The 15,580-nt window shown below is 43.9% G+C and overlaps 1 protein-coding gene across 1 annotated transcript in view; it reads left to right on the top strand.

The window, feature by feature from the left end:
- RGS6 (regulator of G protein signaling 6) overlaps nucleotides 1–15,580 on the top strand; it is a 543,968-nt gene that overhangs the window by 454,201 nt on the left and 74,187 nt on the right. The window contains 6 exon segments of the mRNA XM_057732396.1: nucleotides 4,374–4,438; nucleotides 7,953–8,029; nucleotides 10,385–10,466; nucleotides 11,912–11,986; nucleotides 13,462–13,560; nucleotides 14,663–14,724. Coding sequence (XP_057588379.1) covers nucleotides 4,374–4,438; nucleotides 7,953–8,029; nucleotides 10,385–10,466; nucleotides 11,912–11,986; nucleotides 13,462–13,560; nucleotides 14,663–14,724 — 460 coding nt within the window.

Consider the following 15,580-nt stretch of genomic DNA (forward strand, 5'->3'; position numbering starts at 1 on the left):
ATGTTGCCCTGCAGGGCTACATTTGTTCTGTTTCCAGGTCTGGAGCATGGCCCTGATACAGAGGGCAGGGCCCTGTTACTGTCTCATTAGCTGTCTGCAGGCACTACTATGGGTCCCTCTGGAACTGTGCTGTGCCCTAAATGATGTGATAAGTGGGTCCAGCCATGTTTTCGGCTCAGAACAGGAGCGGCACTTGGCTGCTCATTAAATAAGTGCTTCTGGGGCTGAAACACTGCTCACAAAAACCCAGCTCAGAATTTGAATAATTGTAGCTCAGTTCCATGCAGCAGCCATGTGCCCTTGTCAGTGTGAAAACCAATATTTTTCCAGGCAATGGAGAGGGTGGGAGGAGAGTGGGACCAAAACTGGGGCCAGGTAAGATTCAAATATTTACTTGAATATAAACCCACAACCATCAGCCATCTTACCCTGCATACAGCAGGGCACCATTTCCCTTTCTCTACAGATTTTTATAATTTTAGTTGTGCAGCAGGAACAGGGACGGAAATAACAATTTATATCAGGCTCTCACTAAAGCAAAATTATTGTGAATTCCTATACCTTCATTTTGGCAAGTCAGATGGAGAAGTTAGAGTGCAGAATGCAAAATACTCATCGCCATTTCCAGTTTAGTCAGAAAAATCAGTGTTTACCAAGAGAGAAGTCAACACAATGGGCCCATTGTTGACTGGCTCCACTAGCTGTATGATCTTGACAAGTTGCTTAACCTCTCTGTGCCTCGGAAATCTCATATTAACACCAGAATAATAGTGGTACTTGTCTCTGAGTGTTGTTTTGTTAGGATTAAATTGTTTTGGTCATTAGGGTATAAGTTTTGGTGTATGGCATGTAGTAAGGAGTCAATAAAAGCTGTGGTGGTGGTTGGATGTGACACTGAAGCTAAGAATTCAGAATAGGTATGGCATGGATTGATGAAGAACCAGAAACTTTCATTCATTTGACAAACATTTACTGATCACCCCTCTGTGTCAATTGCTCCATCACAGATTTGAGTGAGTTACAGGCTTGCCCTCCAAGCATCCCAGGCTGGGGGAGGCAGCAAGATGGGGGCAAGAAGAGGATGGTGAGGAGTCTGATCTGAGTACTCAAAGGTTTTTATGTTGATGAAGAATGATTACAAAGGTTGAGTAATTTGGGATGGGCAAGCTTATCAAAAGGTCTTGGTAGGCAAGGAGAGACGTTTAGAATAGATTCAGCAGCTTTAGAGAGCCATTGTGGGTCCCCAACAAGGGGGAAGAACCTGAAAAATTCCCTCATCTATGAAATGAGGCTAATAACAGAACTCGCCTCATAGGTTATTATGAGGATTAAATAAGTGGACCTTTGGAAAGTCCCTAGAAAGCACTGCCTGACATCCCATAAGCTCCATATACATGGTAGTGCTATTGTGGTGGTTTCCCCAGTACCTAATATACTGCTTGGCACAGAAGAGGCACTCAGATTTTTAAATGGAAGAATGAATGAATCAATGACTGAGTAAATGGGGCAGTGAATGTCATACCGGAGACATTCCTCTGAACTAGACCGCAATTCTTTTTCCACCTCTACCACTAACTAGTCTGTGGGTAAATCCATTCACCTCTCTGAGCCTTTAATTTTTCTGTCAGGAAAGGTCTGTACTTGATGGTCACCAAGGTTACTTCCAATGCTAAAATCCCATTGTTCTAAAAAGTAATTAGAGGGTATGAGGACAATAGAGAAATAAGTGATTTACACATACCCTACTTTAGGAGATTGAGGTATATTATGATGTCACTAGTAAAGATAGAAAGTTTGGAAAGGGAGTCAGTTTTTAAGGGCACTGCAATATGATAGGTTCAGTATTTTAAATGTTTCAATGTAAATGTAGCATGTGAATCTATTGACTTTATAAAATTGGTAATTGTGTTCCATTTTTGTCATGGTGGGATGCTGGTGAGCTTGAGATGGCAGTGGGTATCCAAGCGAGATGCCGGCATGAGGGCAAGAAGACAAAGAAATTACACATCCAAGGGAAACCACCATCTGAGCTTAAAGCAAGTCCCCGGGTGCCATGCGTTAGAGGACGTGGCTGATGTTGCCAGAGGTCACTTGATTGGTCACTTCCCTCTGGGGAAGCACTGCTGAGGCACCAAGGAAGTGCAGACAGACAAGCCCCAGGGAAGGTCCATGCCAAGAGGAAGGTCCCCTCAACAGCTACTTGCTGCCTCCCCAGCTGTGGTGAACACACTGCCCAACGTGTGGCATTAGCTGCACAGGAAGGGGGCCACCAGCCTGCGCCCACGTAACTCGTGGTCATCAGGAGAGGTCCCGGCTCTGCCTGCCATTCATGGTACTTTACTTCTCAACCTAGCTGGCTCATTTTTTGACCCAGATGGGTTGGAAATTTCTTGGGATGATTTTGCTTAAATAAAGACCAGATCTGGGTTAGCCTTTCCTGAGTTTCACATTTGGCCAATTCAAAATACTGTCTGGGGCAGCATTGTCAAAGCAGCCGCACCCCCATTGACCCACACTGCTCCTGGATCACTGAGACCAGGTCTGTTGGGGTTGTGACACACCAGGCTTCCTGCTGCAGGTTGCCTCCAGTCCCACAGACTGCCTAACTGATGGCCCAAGAGACCAAGGGAGGTACCTGGTAATAGAGCAGACACTGCTTTATCTGACACAGTGCAGAGCAGTAGCTGTTTGGTTCACTGGAAAAGTTGGTGAGTAGAGAATCATGAAAAAGTGACACACGCATACCTTAAGCACTTCAAATGAGTGTAAACCATACAAAGGAACATTCATTCAATAGCCTTTTGAGGTAGGACCAAAGATTCTCTTTGATTATAGGTCCCCATAATTTGAGTTTCTTTCTTAAATAAACCACACTCAAAATGAACCATCCAGTTTTGACATCTTTAAACTGCATCAAGAATTTTAAAAATACTTTTGAAGCCACTGTATGTTGACCCCTCTGAGATTTTTACTGTTTTTGCATGTTTTTTAAGTTCTCTCACCTGTACCAAATTCATCAGCAGTTACCTTAGCTGACTCTCCTTCATCAAGTTGTTCCAGATCATTCAACTAGGTCTTCACAGAAACAACGCTCTCTCTTTTCACATTAATTTCATCAGTGCATGTTAGTGAATGTAGATTATTAAAATAACAGGTGTGCCTGACATTAGCAAATTCAAGAACAAACACAACTGACTCTCACCCACAGGCTTGACTAGTGTGAGCAGAAGTGTAGGCACACAGAGAAGCTGGCTCCCAGGAGGCTCCAGCACATCACAGTCTGCATCAGGAAAACTTTCAGACCACATGGAGGACGTTGGTTAACCCAGCAAGGAGTTGACTAGGGTTCCTGGTATAATTAAGGTGTCAAACAGCAGGTCGCCCTGGCCCTCTCCAATCTTCCCTCCTGGTCGTTCTATTGTTCATTCATACCATTCATCTGTTGTCTCCCCTGGGTCATTCTACTCGGCACTAGAGAAGGAAGGAGATGCTGAAGAAGCAGAGGTAGGAGAGGAAGTGATGAAGGCTATGTTTGAGGAAGAATAGCCTGGCAATTGAGGCCCAAGAGCCCTTCCTGAGCTTGGGAAGAGACACATAAATTGTCCTCCCTTTCCATTGTCCAGTCATTCCACCTGGCAGCCAGGCCCTGGTGGTTGGTGCAGGGGTTCATGCTGAGTGGGACACAGCCCCTGCCCTAGAAGAGCCTTCAGCCTGGAGCAGGGACAGCTGGTAAACCCATGAGTACAGTGCAATGGAATTAGGACCAATGGTTGAGGACAGGTAGATTCTATCAGGAACACCAAGTTGGGTCTTCAAAGACTAGTAGGAGGTTTCCAGATAGAGGAAAAGATAGAAGAGGGAAAGGTCCCCCATGCAGTGGACACACACACAGAGAAGTGGAGCTGAAAGGGTTTGGTAGCCTCACATGCCTGAGGGAGGGAGGGGAGAGGTTGACAAGATAAGCAGAGACTGGACCTTAAAGAAACAAACATGCCACCCTAAGAAGCCCAGCCTTCCTTCTGAGGTCACTAAGGAGTCAATGCAGGAAATTTAGGCACGGTAGCATAGTCATATTTGTGAGAGATCACCCTGATGGAGGATGTTTGGGGTGAAACAGAGTGAGGAGGATGAAGGGGACTTGTCAGGATTGGAAGATGGGAGTCCTCATCTGATCCTGACCTGCAGAAAGATTCCCAGAGGTCAGATGTCATGGCTTCTTCACTGCGCAGTGCTGGGCACATAGTAAGGGATGGCTAGAGAGCTGACTGGCTGTCTGGATGGGTGGATGAGTAGATGAACAAATGAATGGATGGATTTATGATTCCACCACACTGCTGGTTTTGTATATGTTGTAATTTCTCTTCTTCCTTCAGCCATCTACCTCTGTAAGAGAACAATGCAGAATAAAGCAAGGCTGGAACTGGCAGATTACGAAGCAGTAAGTATGATTATTTCTAGGAAAGGTGTGGAAGAAGAGTGTAAAATTACCTGCAGCTCTGTTTCAGCTTGTATTTTCCCTTTTTCCCTCCCCAACCCCTTTAGACAGTGGAAAGAAAGTCTCTTCCATTTCCCCTCTTTTATAATCAGCTCTTCTTACCATCATGATAAAATTGCATCTTTACATAAAGGACTCTCAAAACTCAGCAATAAAAAAACAATTCAACTTAAAAACTGGCAAAGGACTAGAACAGGCACTTCATCAAAGAGGACATAGGGATGATGAAGATGTTCACATTACACACCTATTAGTTACTATTACACACCTATTAGAATGGCTAAAATTAAAAGTACTGACAATGCCAAGTGCTGGCGATGACGTGGTGAGCAACTGGAAGTCTCCTATGTTGCTAGTAGGAATGCAAAATGGTGCAACCGCCCTGGAAAATGGTTTGGCAGTTTCTCATAAAGTTCAATATACACTTACCATACAACCAAGTAATCTCACCTTTACATAACTACATACATACTCCAAAGAAATTGGAACTTATGTTCACATGAAAACCTGAACAGTAATTTCTGTAGCAGCTTTATGTATGATAACCCAAAGCTGAAAACAACCCAAATGTACTTTATCAGGTGAATGGTTACATAAACTATGCTACAGCCGTGTAATGGAATACTACTCTGCAGTGAAAAGGAATGAACTATTAATCCAACCACTTGGATGAGTATCAATGATATTATGTTGAATGAAAGATTTTGTTGCGATCAAGAGTTTGCAAACTGTGTGATTCCATTTATGTGACACTCTTGTTAATATAAAACTATCGTGAGGGAAAACAGATCAGTGGCTGCCAGGATATAGCTATAAAGAGATAGCACAAGGGAGTTTGGGGGGTGTTGGAACCCCATTCTGTATCCCAGTTGTGGTGGTGGTTACATGAATATATACCTGTGTTAAAGTTTATAGTACATTAAAAGAAAAAAAACAAATTTACTATAAGATAACTTTTAAGTTAATATATGATAATTTTTCTAATTTCATCTTCATAACCAGTCCACCTGTGCTTGGCAGTAGATGCAGAATCTAAGGACTAAATCCAATCCAGAAGATAAGATATATGTCAGATGGAGATATACTTTCCCAGCTTTCCTCCTTCTCCACCTTCTTTTACAAGGTGTGATTTCTTACAGAAATTGGAGACCTCACCACACTCATATCCATCCCCATTTAACAGAGCCAAGGCACAGAGAAATGGAAGAGTCCCAGATAATGTTTTAAATATTTAAAATTTGGGGTTGCAAACTCTTTCCCCTGAACCACAGTGTTTATGGGTCACAGGGAACCTAGGATATTAGCCAACTTTCTCATACCCTCCAGAGGAGGTGTTGCAGGGCCCTGGAGTGACTTCAGGGCTGGCAGCTAGGAGGAGGGCCAATGTTGGGGGCAGTGAAGAATCCTCCCCTGAATAATGCAGCCTGAACAGCCGCTTCAGGTCCACCCACCTCCCAAATGTTCCTCCCACCTTTGTGGCCTCAGTCTTCCAAAACAAGCGTGAGGTCCCAGCCCTTGTCATTCTTAGGTACCTGTGCCCAAGCCCATCAACCCAGTGAACCACTGCTCCCTTTTCTGCAGCTCAAGGGGAACGTGCATGCCATCAGAGAGCAGGACCAGTGCATGGCCCTCCACCCTCTTTGATCACACTGGCATTACAGGGCCTGTGAATGGGGGGAAATAGAAGTGAAGGGTGCAGTGCAGAAGTTGACCAGGAGCCTCAGAATCTGCCTAAAGTTTGCTTATCCCTGGGAGCGCTGAAACATAAATCTATTGGAATGTTCTGATCTTCCCAAACATTCTTAGAGTGGCGGTTCTGTGGCTCTGAGCATCTTAAGCACCCAGCCCCTGCCCCATCTGCCCTCGTGCACCAGCAATCACCCCTCTTCCAGATGACTGCTGTCTGACTCTCTGAGCACCCAGTGCAAAGCACTTTAACTTCAGCATGACTACATCCCTTCCTGAACATGACCTACAGGAACCACCCAGACAGCAGAAGCATGTGGGCCCTCTGTCCCGTGTCTCCCTTCCCCAGAGTCCCCATATTTTTAAAAAAAGCTCCTAAACAGAAACAAGACAGCACCAAGTCCTGACATATTTTATTCTTCTTTCTCTTCTCTTGCCCTACAATATACTGCTTTGGTATTTGTAGAGAATATGGCATTAAGATGTTCTTTCCAGGTTGAAGTTCGACAGTGGTTAGAAGCTAGAAAAGCATTTTGTTTTCAAAATTCAGTAACTTTATTCTTTCTGATTACATAGTCTCTTTGTAAAAACAACAATTCAAACAGCAAAGAAAGGAGAGAAAATAGCCTGTAATCCTCCTCTCCGAAGCTTTTTTCTGTACATATAAAAATACTTGAATCACATCATAAACATTATTGTGTAAGGTGCTTCTTTCTCCCAGCATATATTGTAAAGAGGTGGAGAATCTTTCTGTATCAGTAATAATGATCTACGTTCTTATTTTTAATGGCTGTTTGGTGTTCCATGGTATGACTGTGTCATAATTTATGAAACTGCTCCCCAGTTGACTGACATTCAGGTGTCACCAGCTTTGCTTCCTGTGAACAGTGGGAGAATCAAAGGGACAGTTTTTTTTTTGAGGCACTTGTACGGCAAACCTTGGTAATAACTGAGTTTACATGTGTTGATCTTCAACTGAAGCTCCTTTTATATTAATAATCCACTAATGAGGGTAATCAGTTAGTGTTGGCATGAGCTCTATGAAAATACACAGCATAATGTGGGCTCTAGCCTTGCATTCCATCAGAATTAGGCGGGTCATTAGGGGACCTGTCAAACGCCCCTCCTCACCGTCCGTTTGTGCCACTAGGTTACTCTACAGACTTTGAGAAAAGGCTTCTTCCCTCTTCCTTTAAAGGTGATCCTGGATGCCTTTTCTTTCTGTTTCTGAGTTTTCCTTTCATGAACATCACAAACCTAGACACTCCCTTCTTTCCCACTTTTGAATCTGGACTTTCAAAGTCATTAACGCCAGGTCCTCTGGGTTCTCCTTTCCTGCTGCCTTCCCAGCCCCCTGCTTGCTGCAAGATGCATCTTGAGAAATCCATTCTTGGTCTCACAATCAAGTTGCAAAAACCCCTCATCCCTTCCCTAAATCCTGCGTGTGGTTACAACCCATCCTCCCTCTCTTCAGTGGCCTTTATAAGTGCTGTGTGAGTCGTGTTCTTGTAAAACACACAAGAAAAGAGGCATCGGGGGAACCCCAGAGACTTCAGACTTAATGGGTGTGTAAATGAATATTAATAGTTCTGGTCTGTACAGCAGGGTCTGGTGCAAAGTCAAATTGGGTTCGTGTCTGGTGGACTTAAAGTGGGGCCTGCTGTTTCGGTGGGAGTAACCAAAATGGATGGCTGCTTTGTAATAAGCACAGGTGTCGATGTGCAGACTGATAATGATTAATGCCTTCTTGTTGATTTTCATTTCTCATTAGGAAAACTTAGCAAGACTCCAGAGGGCCTTTGCAAGGAAGTGGGAATTCATCTTTATGCAAGCGGAAGCACAAGTAAAGTAGGTGAACTTAACAGAGACCCTTGCAAAGAGAAAAAGACTGTGGGATTTAGAGGTGGTGTGAGAGTGGGGTTTGCTTCCATAGCCAGCCAGCTGTGGTTAGTCACTGTCTCTCTCATGACAACAACTGAGTAGAAATCAAGGTCAGGATGGATAAGATGCGTCTCTGTCACCCACGGCACTCTCAAATAATTTCCAAAGTGTGCGTTCCAGCAGGCAGTGGGGTTCCTCCCAAAAGTAGAACGCTGGTTCTAAGAAGATGTATCTAATTCCCAAGGAGATTCCCAGATCTTCTTCTGTGCTCAGAGGCTAAAAATCATCAGACCCACTTTACTTGTTGGTCTGGAACATACTGGAAAACATACTGGAGCCTTAGGGAGGCCAACAAAGAGCCACTCCAGTGTATCTTCCGAGGGGAGGGGTCCAGAACTAATGGAAAATAAGGCACAGAAGTCAGACATATGGAGTCCAAAATGTCAGATTGTTACTGATAAAACTAGTTCTAGGACATGATTTTGGATCTGTGACCACAGAACTTTACTGTGGAATTAAACATCCTGGGCAGAGCTGGGTATCTGCAGGACTGCCCTCCACCTCAGGGCAGAGTCGAGCCCTGTAAGTTTACTGCAGGCAGAGAACAGGTGTCCTGAGAACAGGCTGACCCAGACCAGGTCCAGAAGGACTGACCCTCTCTCTCAATTTCTTCTTTCAAATCTGCCAGTAAGTTAAGTCAACAAGAGACGAAAGGAAGAGAAAGTTGGAGTGTTTTTCTTATATTCTTCCTTCCCTGGCAGTATAGTGGAAATTACTTCCTCTCTGAGGGAACAGGAGAAGTGGGCAGTAAATATCCCCCAGCCCACAAACATGGTCATCAACCAGATCCTTTTGATTCTGGGAAATGGACTTGCTCAGGTACGGTTCTTTCTTGTCCTTTCCAGCAATGCCTCTGATTTAGCTGCAAGTGCTAATGGAAGAAATGGGACAGAGGAGGGGGTGGAAAAGGGATGCTGAGCTGGGAGAAGGCGAGGACCTTTTCTCTGGGCCCCACTTGCACCTGAGCAGCCCCCTGGGGGTCTTCAGAGGACCCCGCACGCTCTCTGGGAAGTGTTGCAGCCCATCGCCCAGGGCTGCATTTCAGGCTGTGTGGGTGACATTGATTACAGGTATGGTCACAGCTGGAAGTGACTTGAGGTCGTTGGGTTCAGTGAGCTGCACGATGCTATCACTCCCCCTCCCTCTGCAGTCTCTGCCCCGCCCCCCCATGAATCCACACACCTGCCCGCCACCTCAGTGCTCCCAGCAGCCCCCGAGGAAGAAGAAAGCAGGAGGGTGGGTGAGCGGGTGAGAAGGAGGCAGAATTGAGCCAGTGCCGTCAAAAGCCGCCGACAGAAGCGAAGAGGAGCGCTAATTTACACCTTCAGGATCACGCAGCTTCGCGTGTTATAAAAGGAGGGGAAAGTGCCACTTTGTGCATACATGGTATTTCTCTACTCACTTTTTTGATTAACTCTGTGATTACATTATAATTGTGGGCCATTGAAGTACACAGTAATTATCACAAAAATCACAGGGTTAGTGGGACTTTATTTCAGTCCAGTAAACTAAAGTACTCCCAAGAGAGCCAAGAACCAGAAGTTACACAGCAATTAATCCGAGTTACTTTTTACTTAGAGAGATAATATGAAGTAATACGAGGTGTTTTCAAGGCTCTTACCTATGCTCCTGATCACAACATAAAAAATCTGCCTGTCGGTCTGTCTTGCAATTTGTTCCTCCCCCAGCTGAGGCCAGTGATATTTTCTTCCTGGATCTTGACACACTCAAGGGCTATTACTTTGCTTTTAGAAAACCAGATGTTTTAAGTGACTTTTAAAACACATAATTGCAGCATTTGGAAGACATTTCTACTGACTCTGAATCTAAAGCATACTTTCAACTTTGCAGATGAAACACTGCAATATATGGTTATGTTCCTTCCCATCATTTGAATACACAATATCCACTTTGATGGGGGCATGTCAACAGCTAATGCAGTTCCTAGGAATCCAAATCTTAATAATTCACATGGACAGCTGCATTCCTGAACCCTCCTTAGGCTCACCCTGTTCATTACACATAATCTATAATTTGCAACCTAGCCAAAAACAAACTCTCTTACCATGTGTGGGCTTCTTGAGGTTTCCTTGAGGGAAGCATACACCCATATTATTCAGCTCTGCAGACAGCAGGGACCACACAGGTGCCAAGAGCCCTATGCCCACTAGGCTCCTAAAAAAGGGAGCCCAGAGCTGGAGCATGGATCAGGATGGAAAACAGAATAAAAAGCCTCTGATTTCCCTGTTTTCACTCTTTCAGGATTGATCGGAAAAAGGACAAGACAGAAAGGAAAATTTTGGATAGTCAAGAACGAGCCTTTTGGGATGTCCACAGGCCAGTGGTGAGAAAGCTTTGCTTGGGTCTCTAAGTGTTAAATTTTCTCTCTTCCTTGGCTTAAAAGAAAAGACTGTCTTTAGCCACCAGGCATCTCACTCTTAAGAAACTTGCTAAGCTTTGTGAAATTGATTTTGCCTTTCATTCATATCATCCCAGTAGATTTTCTGGAATGTTCCATCTTTTAAAAATTATCCGTCCATGAAAATGTGGAATTGGAAATGGGGGAGCTGTGGGAATTCTACCTGGAGAACTTCGGACCCTCACAGTTTACAGTCCTAAAATAAGCAATTTCCATTTCTACTGTCATTCAGTTCCAACTTCTAGAGTATTCTCTTTCAAATGCAACCAGTCGTTGTTACTCACGGTAGTTATGGCCTATGAAGTCGCCAGGAACACTGAATTAGCGGATGCTGAACCATTATCCTGGGAGAGATACAGGGTTGGTTCTTGCAAGCCTCTGGTCACATTTTCATCAACCAGTCAATACATAACCTTGTTTAAAGCGTGTTTTGGTTTAAAGACACCTTATTCAATGTATAGCGTTGATCACTGACATTGAACTCACAGCCAGAAGCACTATAGCTCACGCCTGGATGGAGCTTATCTAATACACCTATTTTCTCCATAAAGCACATCCCAGCCTTCCTGCACTTAAGAACGCTAGGCAGCACGTCACCACTGGGCTTGGGAGCCATTTTAAACAGCAAAGTCACCAACAAAATCACACAAATGTGTAAAAATGGTGCTAAATAGACTGTGAAAAGGACATTTGTTTACAGCATGAGGTGAAACAAGAAGACAGCTCACCGGGAACACATAGGTCGGGCAACTCAACGTTTTTGCTGCTCTGCACACGTCCACAAATGACCATGAAGGCATCACAAGCACTGACTTAGGGTTATACATAAATTTTAGCAAGTAGGCAAATTCACAAAAACCAAATCCACACATAATGAGATTCGATGCATTTCTAATTTCTTATTATTAAAACAAATCTTGCATTTTCCTCATGAAATGGAACTCAAATGAATAAACTATGTCAGCCTTCCTCAAGTCTGATTAAAAGCAAAACCAAAAAAAAAGAAAATTCCCTATCCTGATAGTGGAGTGATTTTAGATATTTAGGTGTATGAAACAGCAAAGGCTGTGACTGAAGCCATCCGCCACTTTGAGTAATGGATTTACTCTTATAAACTGTACACTGTACCCTCTACTTATCATCCTTAGATAATATGAGGGAAGCTGTTTTATTTCACATGATAACTCTGTAGAGGAACACGTATTGAAGATGAAACACCTTTGTATAAAAAAAATTGTAAATGGCGAAATGGAGGTAATCGTATTATCTGTAACGGGAAAGATAAAGATTGGTTCTAATGGTGTCACTTGAGCCAACTTGGAAGGTATGATTTTCACTTAGTAATTTATATGCTGGGTTTTTTTTCTCAGCCAGGCTGTGTGAACACAACGGAAATGGATATCAGAAAATGTCGACGTTTGAAGAACCCGCAAAAGGTTAAAAAGGTTCGCTCGTTTAGCTGAATTAAAAATTCTTGATGGGAGTCGCCCTTCCATTTCCGGTACTGGTCAAATAATAATAATCTGCTATTTGTAATTCTTCCCCGTTTCATTCTTCGAAACCATGTCATTCATTCTACAAATATTGATGGAGTGGCTGGCATGTGCTTGGCACTGCTCTGGCTGTGGGAATACAGTGGCAAGTCCTACAAAGCCCAGAGCCTGGTAGGCATGAAGCAAGCCAGCAGGCAACCATGGGAAGTACAGGATGGTTCAGGGACGCCGGGAGGGGGTGCCAGACTGGGGGCTTCCCAAGAGTTTCCACAGCAGGCTCAAGGGTGCTGAAGTCTGAAGGGGGTAAGTAGCCGTTGGCTCTAGGGAGGCAGCAGGGAGGAAAGGAAACATAAGGAACAAAAAGCAGGAAAATCCCACAGGCGAAGGCCAGCTTGGTACTTTGACACAAATGAAAGTCTTCTAGTAGAGCTAGATCTCCCAAAGTCCAATTGCCATCTCACCCCACTGTGAATGATCCAGGAATCATTTGTGTTTCACTGTGCTGGAAGGGGCAGTGGGTCTCTCTCATCTATACATGGGACCGGACGTATATATCCACTCCTTGAATTTACTTATGTATTTTGTTCTTCATTGAGATACGGATGCCCACTGTATTATACTTTATGTGAGTCTTAAAATGTCCTCATTTAAAGGCCCCCTAATTCTAATATTCCAGAGTTTCATGGAGCCCACAGGCACCCTATCTGAGCCTTTCTTGATTTTATAGATTTCAGCTATAAATTGCATACCCTTCAGGGTTTTGTTTCTTTCCCAGAACAAAGATTGTCTTTAATTTGTCTCTAACAAAAGAAACAGATTAAAAAGTAGCCATAGCTGTGCGCAAGTGGAAAAACTGAGTCCAGAAAAGTTTATTTAAAAGGAAAAAAGTCTGAACCCCTGCCATCTCAAGTTTGTACCAGACTGGCGTGTCATCTGCTGACCAACAGAAAATCTAGAAGGGATCTTTTTGTGAATAATCTTCAGGAGCTGATCTTGAACTTTCTTGTGTCTCAGAACCACCTGGGGCATTTGATAAAAGTGCAGGTTCCTGAAACCCATCCACAAAGATTCTGATTCAGTAGGTCTGGGGTAGAACCCGGCGATGTGCATCTTTATCAAGTACACAAGATAATTCTTTGCAGGCAATCTATGGACTGTATTTGGAGAAACACTGATATACAAAGAAAGGAAGGATTTAAGCTCAATGAAAGAAAGAATTTTCTAACAGTGGTAACTCAAAGATGGGACCAGTTGTCTCAAGAGGCAGAGTTCCCATCATTGGAGAAATTCAAGCAGAAGCTGCTCACTTATTGTTAGGATGTCATAGAGGGGACTGGAAGCATTGGGTAAGTGCTTGAAGTAGCTGACCCTTCGGGCCCCCTTCAAGTCTGAGGCTGCATGATTCAATATTCTTGTTTCTTCTCTAGTCAGTGTACGGCGTGACTGAAGAATCCCAGTCGCAAAGCCCAGTGCACATCCCCAGTCAGCCAATCAGGAAAACTACAAAAGAGGACATCCGGAAACAGGTGAATGAATTGGCTACTGCACTCTCAGGAGGAGAAGTGGCCAGTTTGAAAACCTTTTAAATGTTCACCTCTGAAGTCTGAGTGAGCTTTGAGTTCCAGGAAAGCACAGCGGAACCCAGCTGTGGGTGACTTAAACCTTAGAGAGCTGTGTGTGAATAATTCACGGAGACTCGAGAGGACAAATTCTCCACCAAGTTACTCCAGCAGTTACTAGAAAAGGGCATAAATGAGTTACCCCCACACCAATGGCTGACTGCCGTAGTCAGGTTTCCCACAAGACTCTGTCGAAGCTGGAGAGGAGAGGGATCCATGTCACAGGGTCCTTAAAATTGTAATGCACTTCCAGTGTAAGCCAGCCCAGGACCACCAACTTTATTGCTTTGATTCAAAAGGAAAGTTGACAAATAAAGCAAGCCCTTCCCGCAATAACATTTCAACATTATTTGGTTCCATTAACCTTCATGATGAGGAGTTAACTGGTCAACCCAGGTCAGTAGACAGTGGTTAATTACATTACTCCTTTCTGGGTGTTCACTGGTAATGAAAAGACTTGAGGGCCTACTCTTTACATTATGCTTTCCTGGCTTTCTAGGGGGCGCCTGAAGAAATAAACTGTGAGGTGCCTGCCCTTGACAAGTTTATTACTGGGTGGGGAAAAGGAAACAGATGTATGAAAAATAACTACTCAGTGGTTCAAGTACACCAGGCACGTGGGTATGATGTAAATGTGAAAGTTGGGTAGGAGATCACTGGAGATTAGTCAAACGAGATACTTATGGTGTGTGTGTTACCTCTATGCTGTTGCTAAGCTTTGTAGAAAATATGCTACCTTTAAATTTGCAATCACTTCTGGGAATTAAGACAAGCTATAAGACAGTACAGGAGAATATTTGATGTTGGCTAAATTGTAGAGTGTGTTTCTTAAGTGTGGTAGGAATTTCCAAAGGAGCGAAATGGTTGCTGGAATGTACATTTGGAGGGCTGCAGAAGTCTGTCTAGAGGATGTGTTTGGATCTTGGTAGAAATACAGGATTTGGGTTCCTGGGGTGAAGGGGGAAGAAATCTAGTTTGGTCTTAACACTTCTGTTCTGTCTTTCCCCAGATAACATTTTTGAATGCACAGCTTGACAGACATTGTTTAAAAATGTCCAAAGTGGCTGAAAGGTATGTTTCCCTTTAATAATATTACCACTTTCTTCTAACTTAACAAATGAGAAATGTTGCAGGGTTATGGCTAACAATTGTGTACCAAGAGGCAGACCACAGTCATTTCTTAAACTGATGGGTGAAAAACCCACAGGCCCTGTGTGAGTACTACTAAGCTAGCAGACCTCCCTTGAGTAATGTCAAGAAATGTTCTGTTGCTAAAGCTTTTCAGGGGGGTGGCCGTGGGACCTTGTCAATCAAGGAAGAACGTCCTTAAAAGCTACATAGTGCACTTTTAACTTCAGCCTCTTGATTAACTCAGATGGAATTGCTCCCTTTTTGGCTATAAAACACCCAGATTCACTTAATAGGGGGAAAGAAATTATGTGTGCCTTTTGAGGCGCTGGCTGTGCAAACAGGAGAGGACTGGTCCATCAGGAGGCGTTCCACCTCCACACACCATCAACCACCCAACTGCATCTAATCAACTGTAAAGAAAATATTTGACACCTCCAGCCTGGCCTTCGCAGGAGCATTTGTGCTACAATCTGCACCAGGAGCTGGTTCCACTCTGTTAATTCGCGAGAGACTCAATTTTGTCAACGAGACGGTCTGTTTTTGAACTCTCTGTGAAGAGGGGAGACCACCTGGGAAGTCTGTATTGAATAAATCTGAACAGGCAGCCCTAAGCTGAAGATTTATTCATCCATATGCTACCAGTAAAGCAGTGGCCAATATCTGAAGGCTCAAGGGCTTAAGCTGGGTCTTAGTATTTACTGGCCATCACAGTAAAGTGGGTCCTTTAAGCCCACCTCACACAGAGGGCTGGCTGTGTGTTCAACCTGTAAGCCTTTCTCTGCTGGCCCCTGCGTTC

The sequence above is a fragment of the Hippopotamus amphibius genome, chromosome 4 (assembly GCF_030028045.1).
Source record: "Hippopotamus amphibius kiboko isolate mHipAmp2 chromosome 4, mHipAmp2.hap2, whole genome shotgun sequence".
Lineage (NCBI taxonomy): Eukaryota > Metazoa > Chordata > Mammalia > Artiodactyla > Hippopotamidae > Hippopotamus > Hippopotamus amphibius.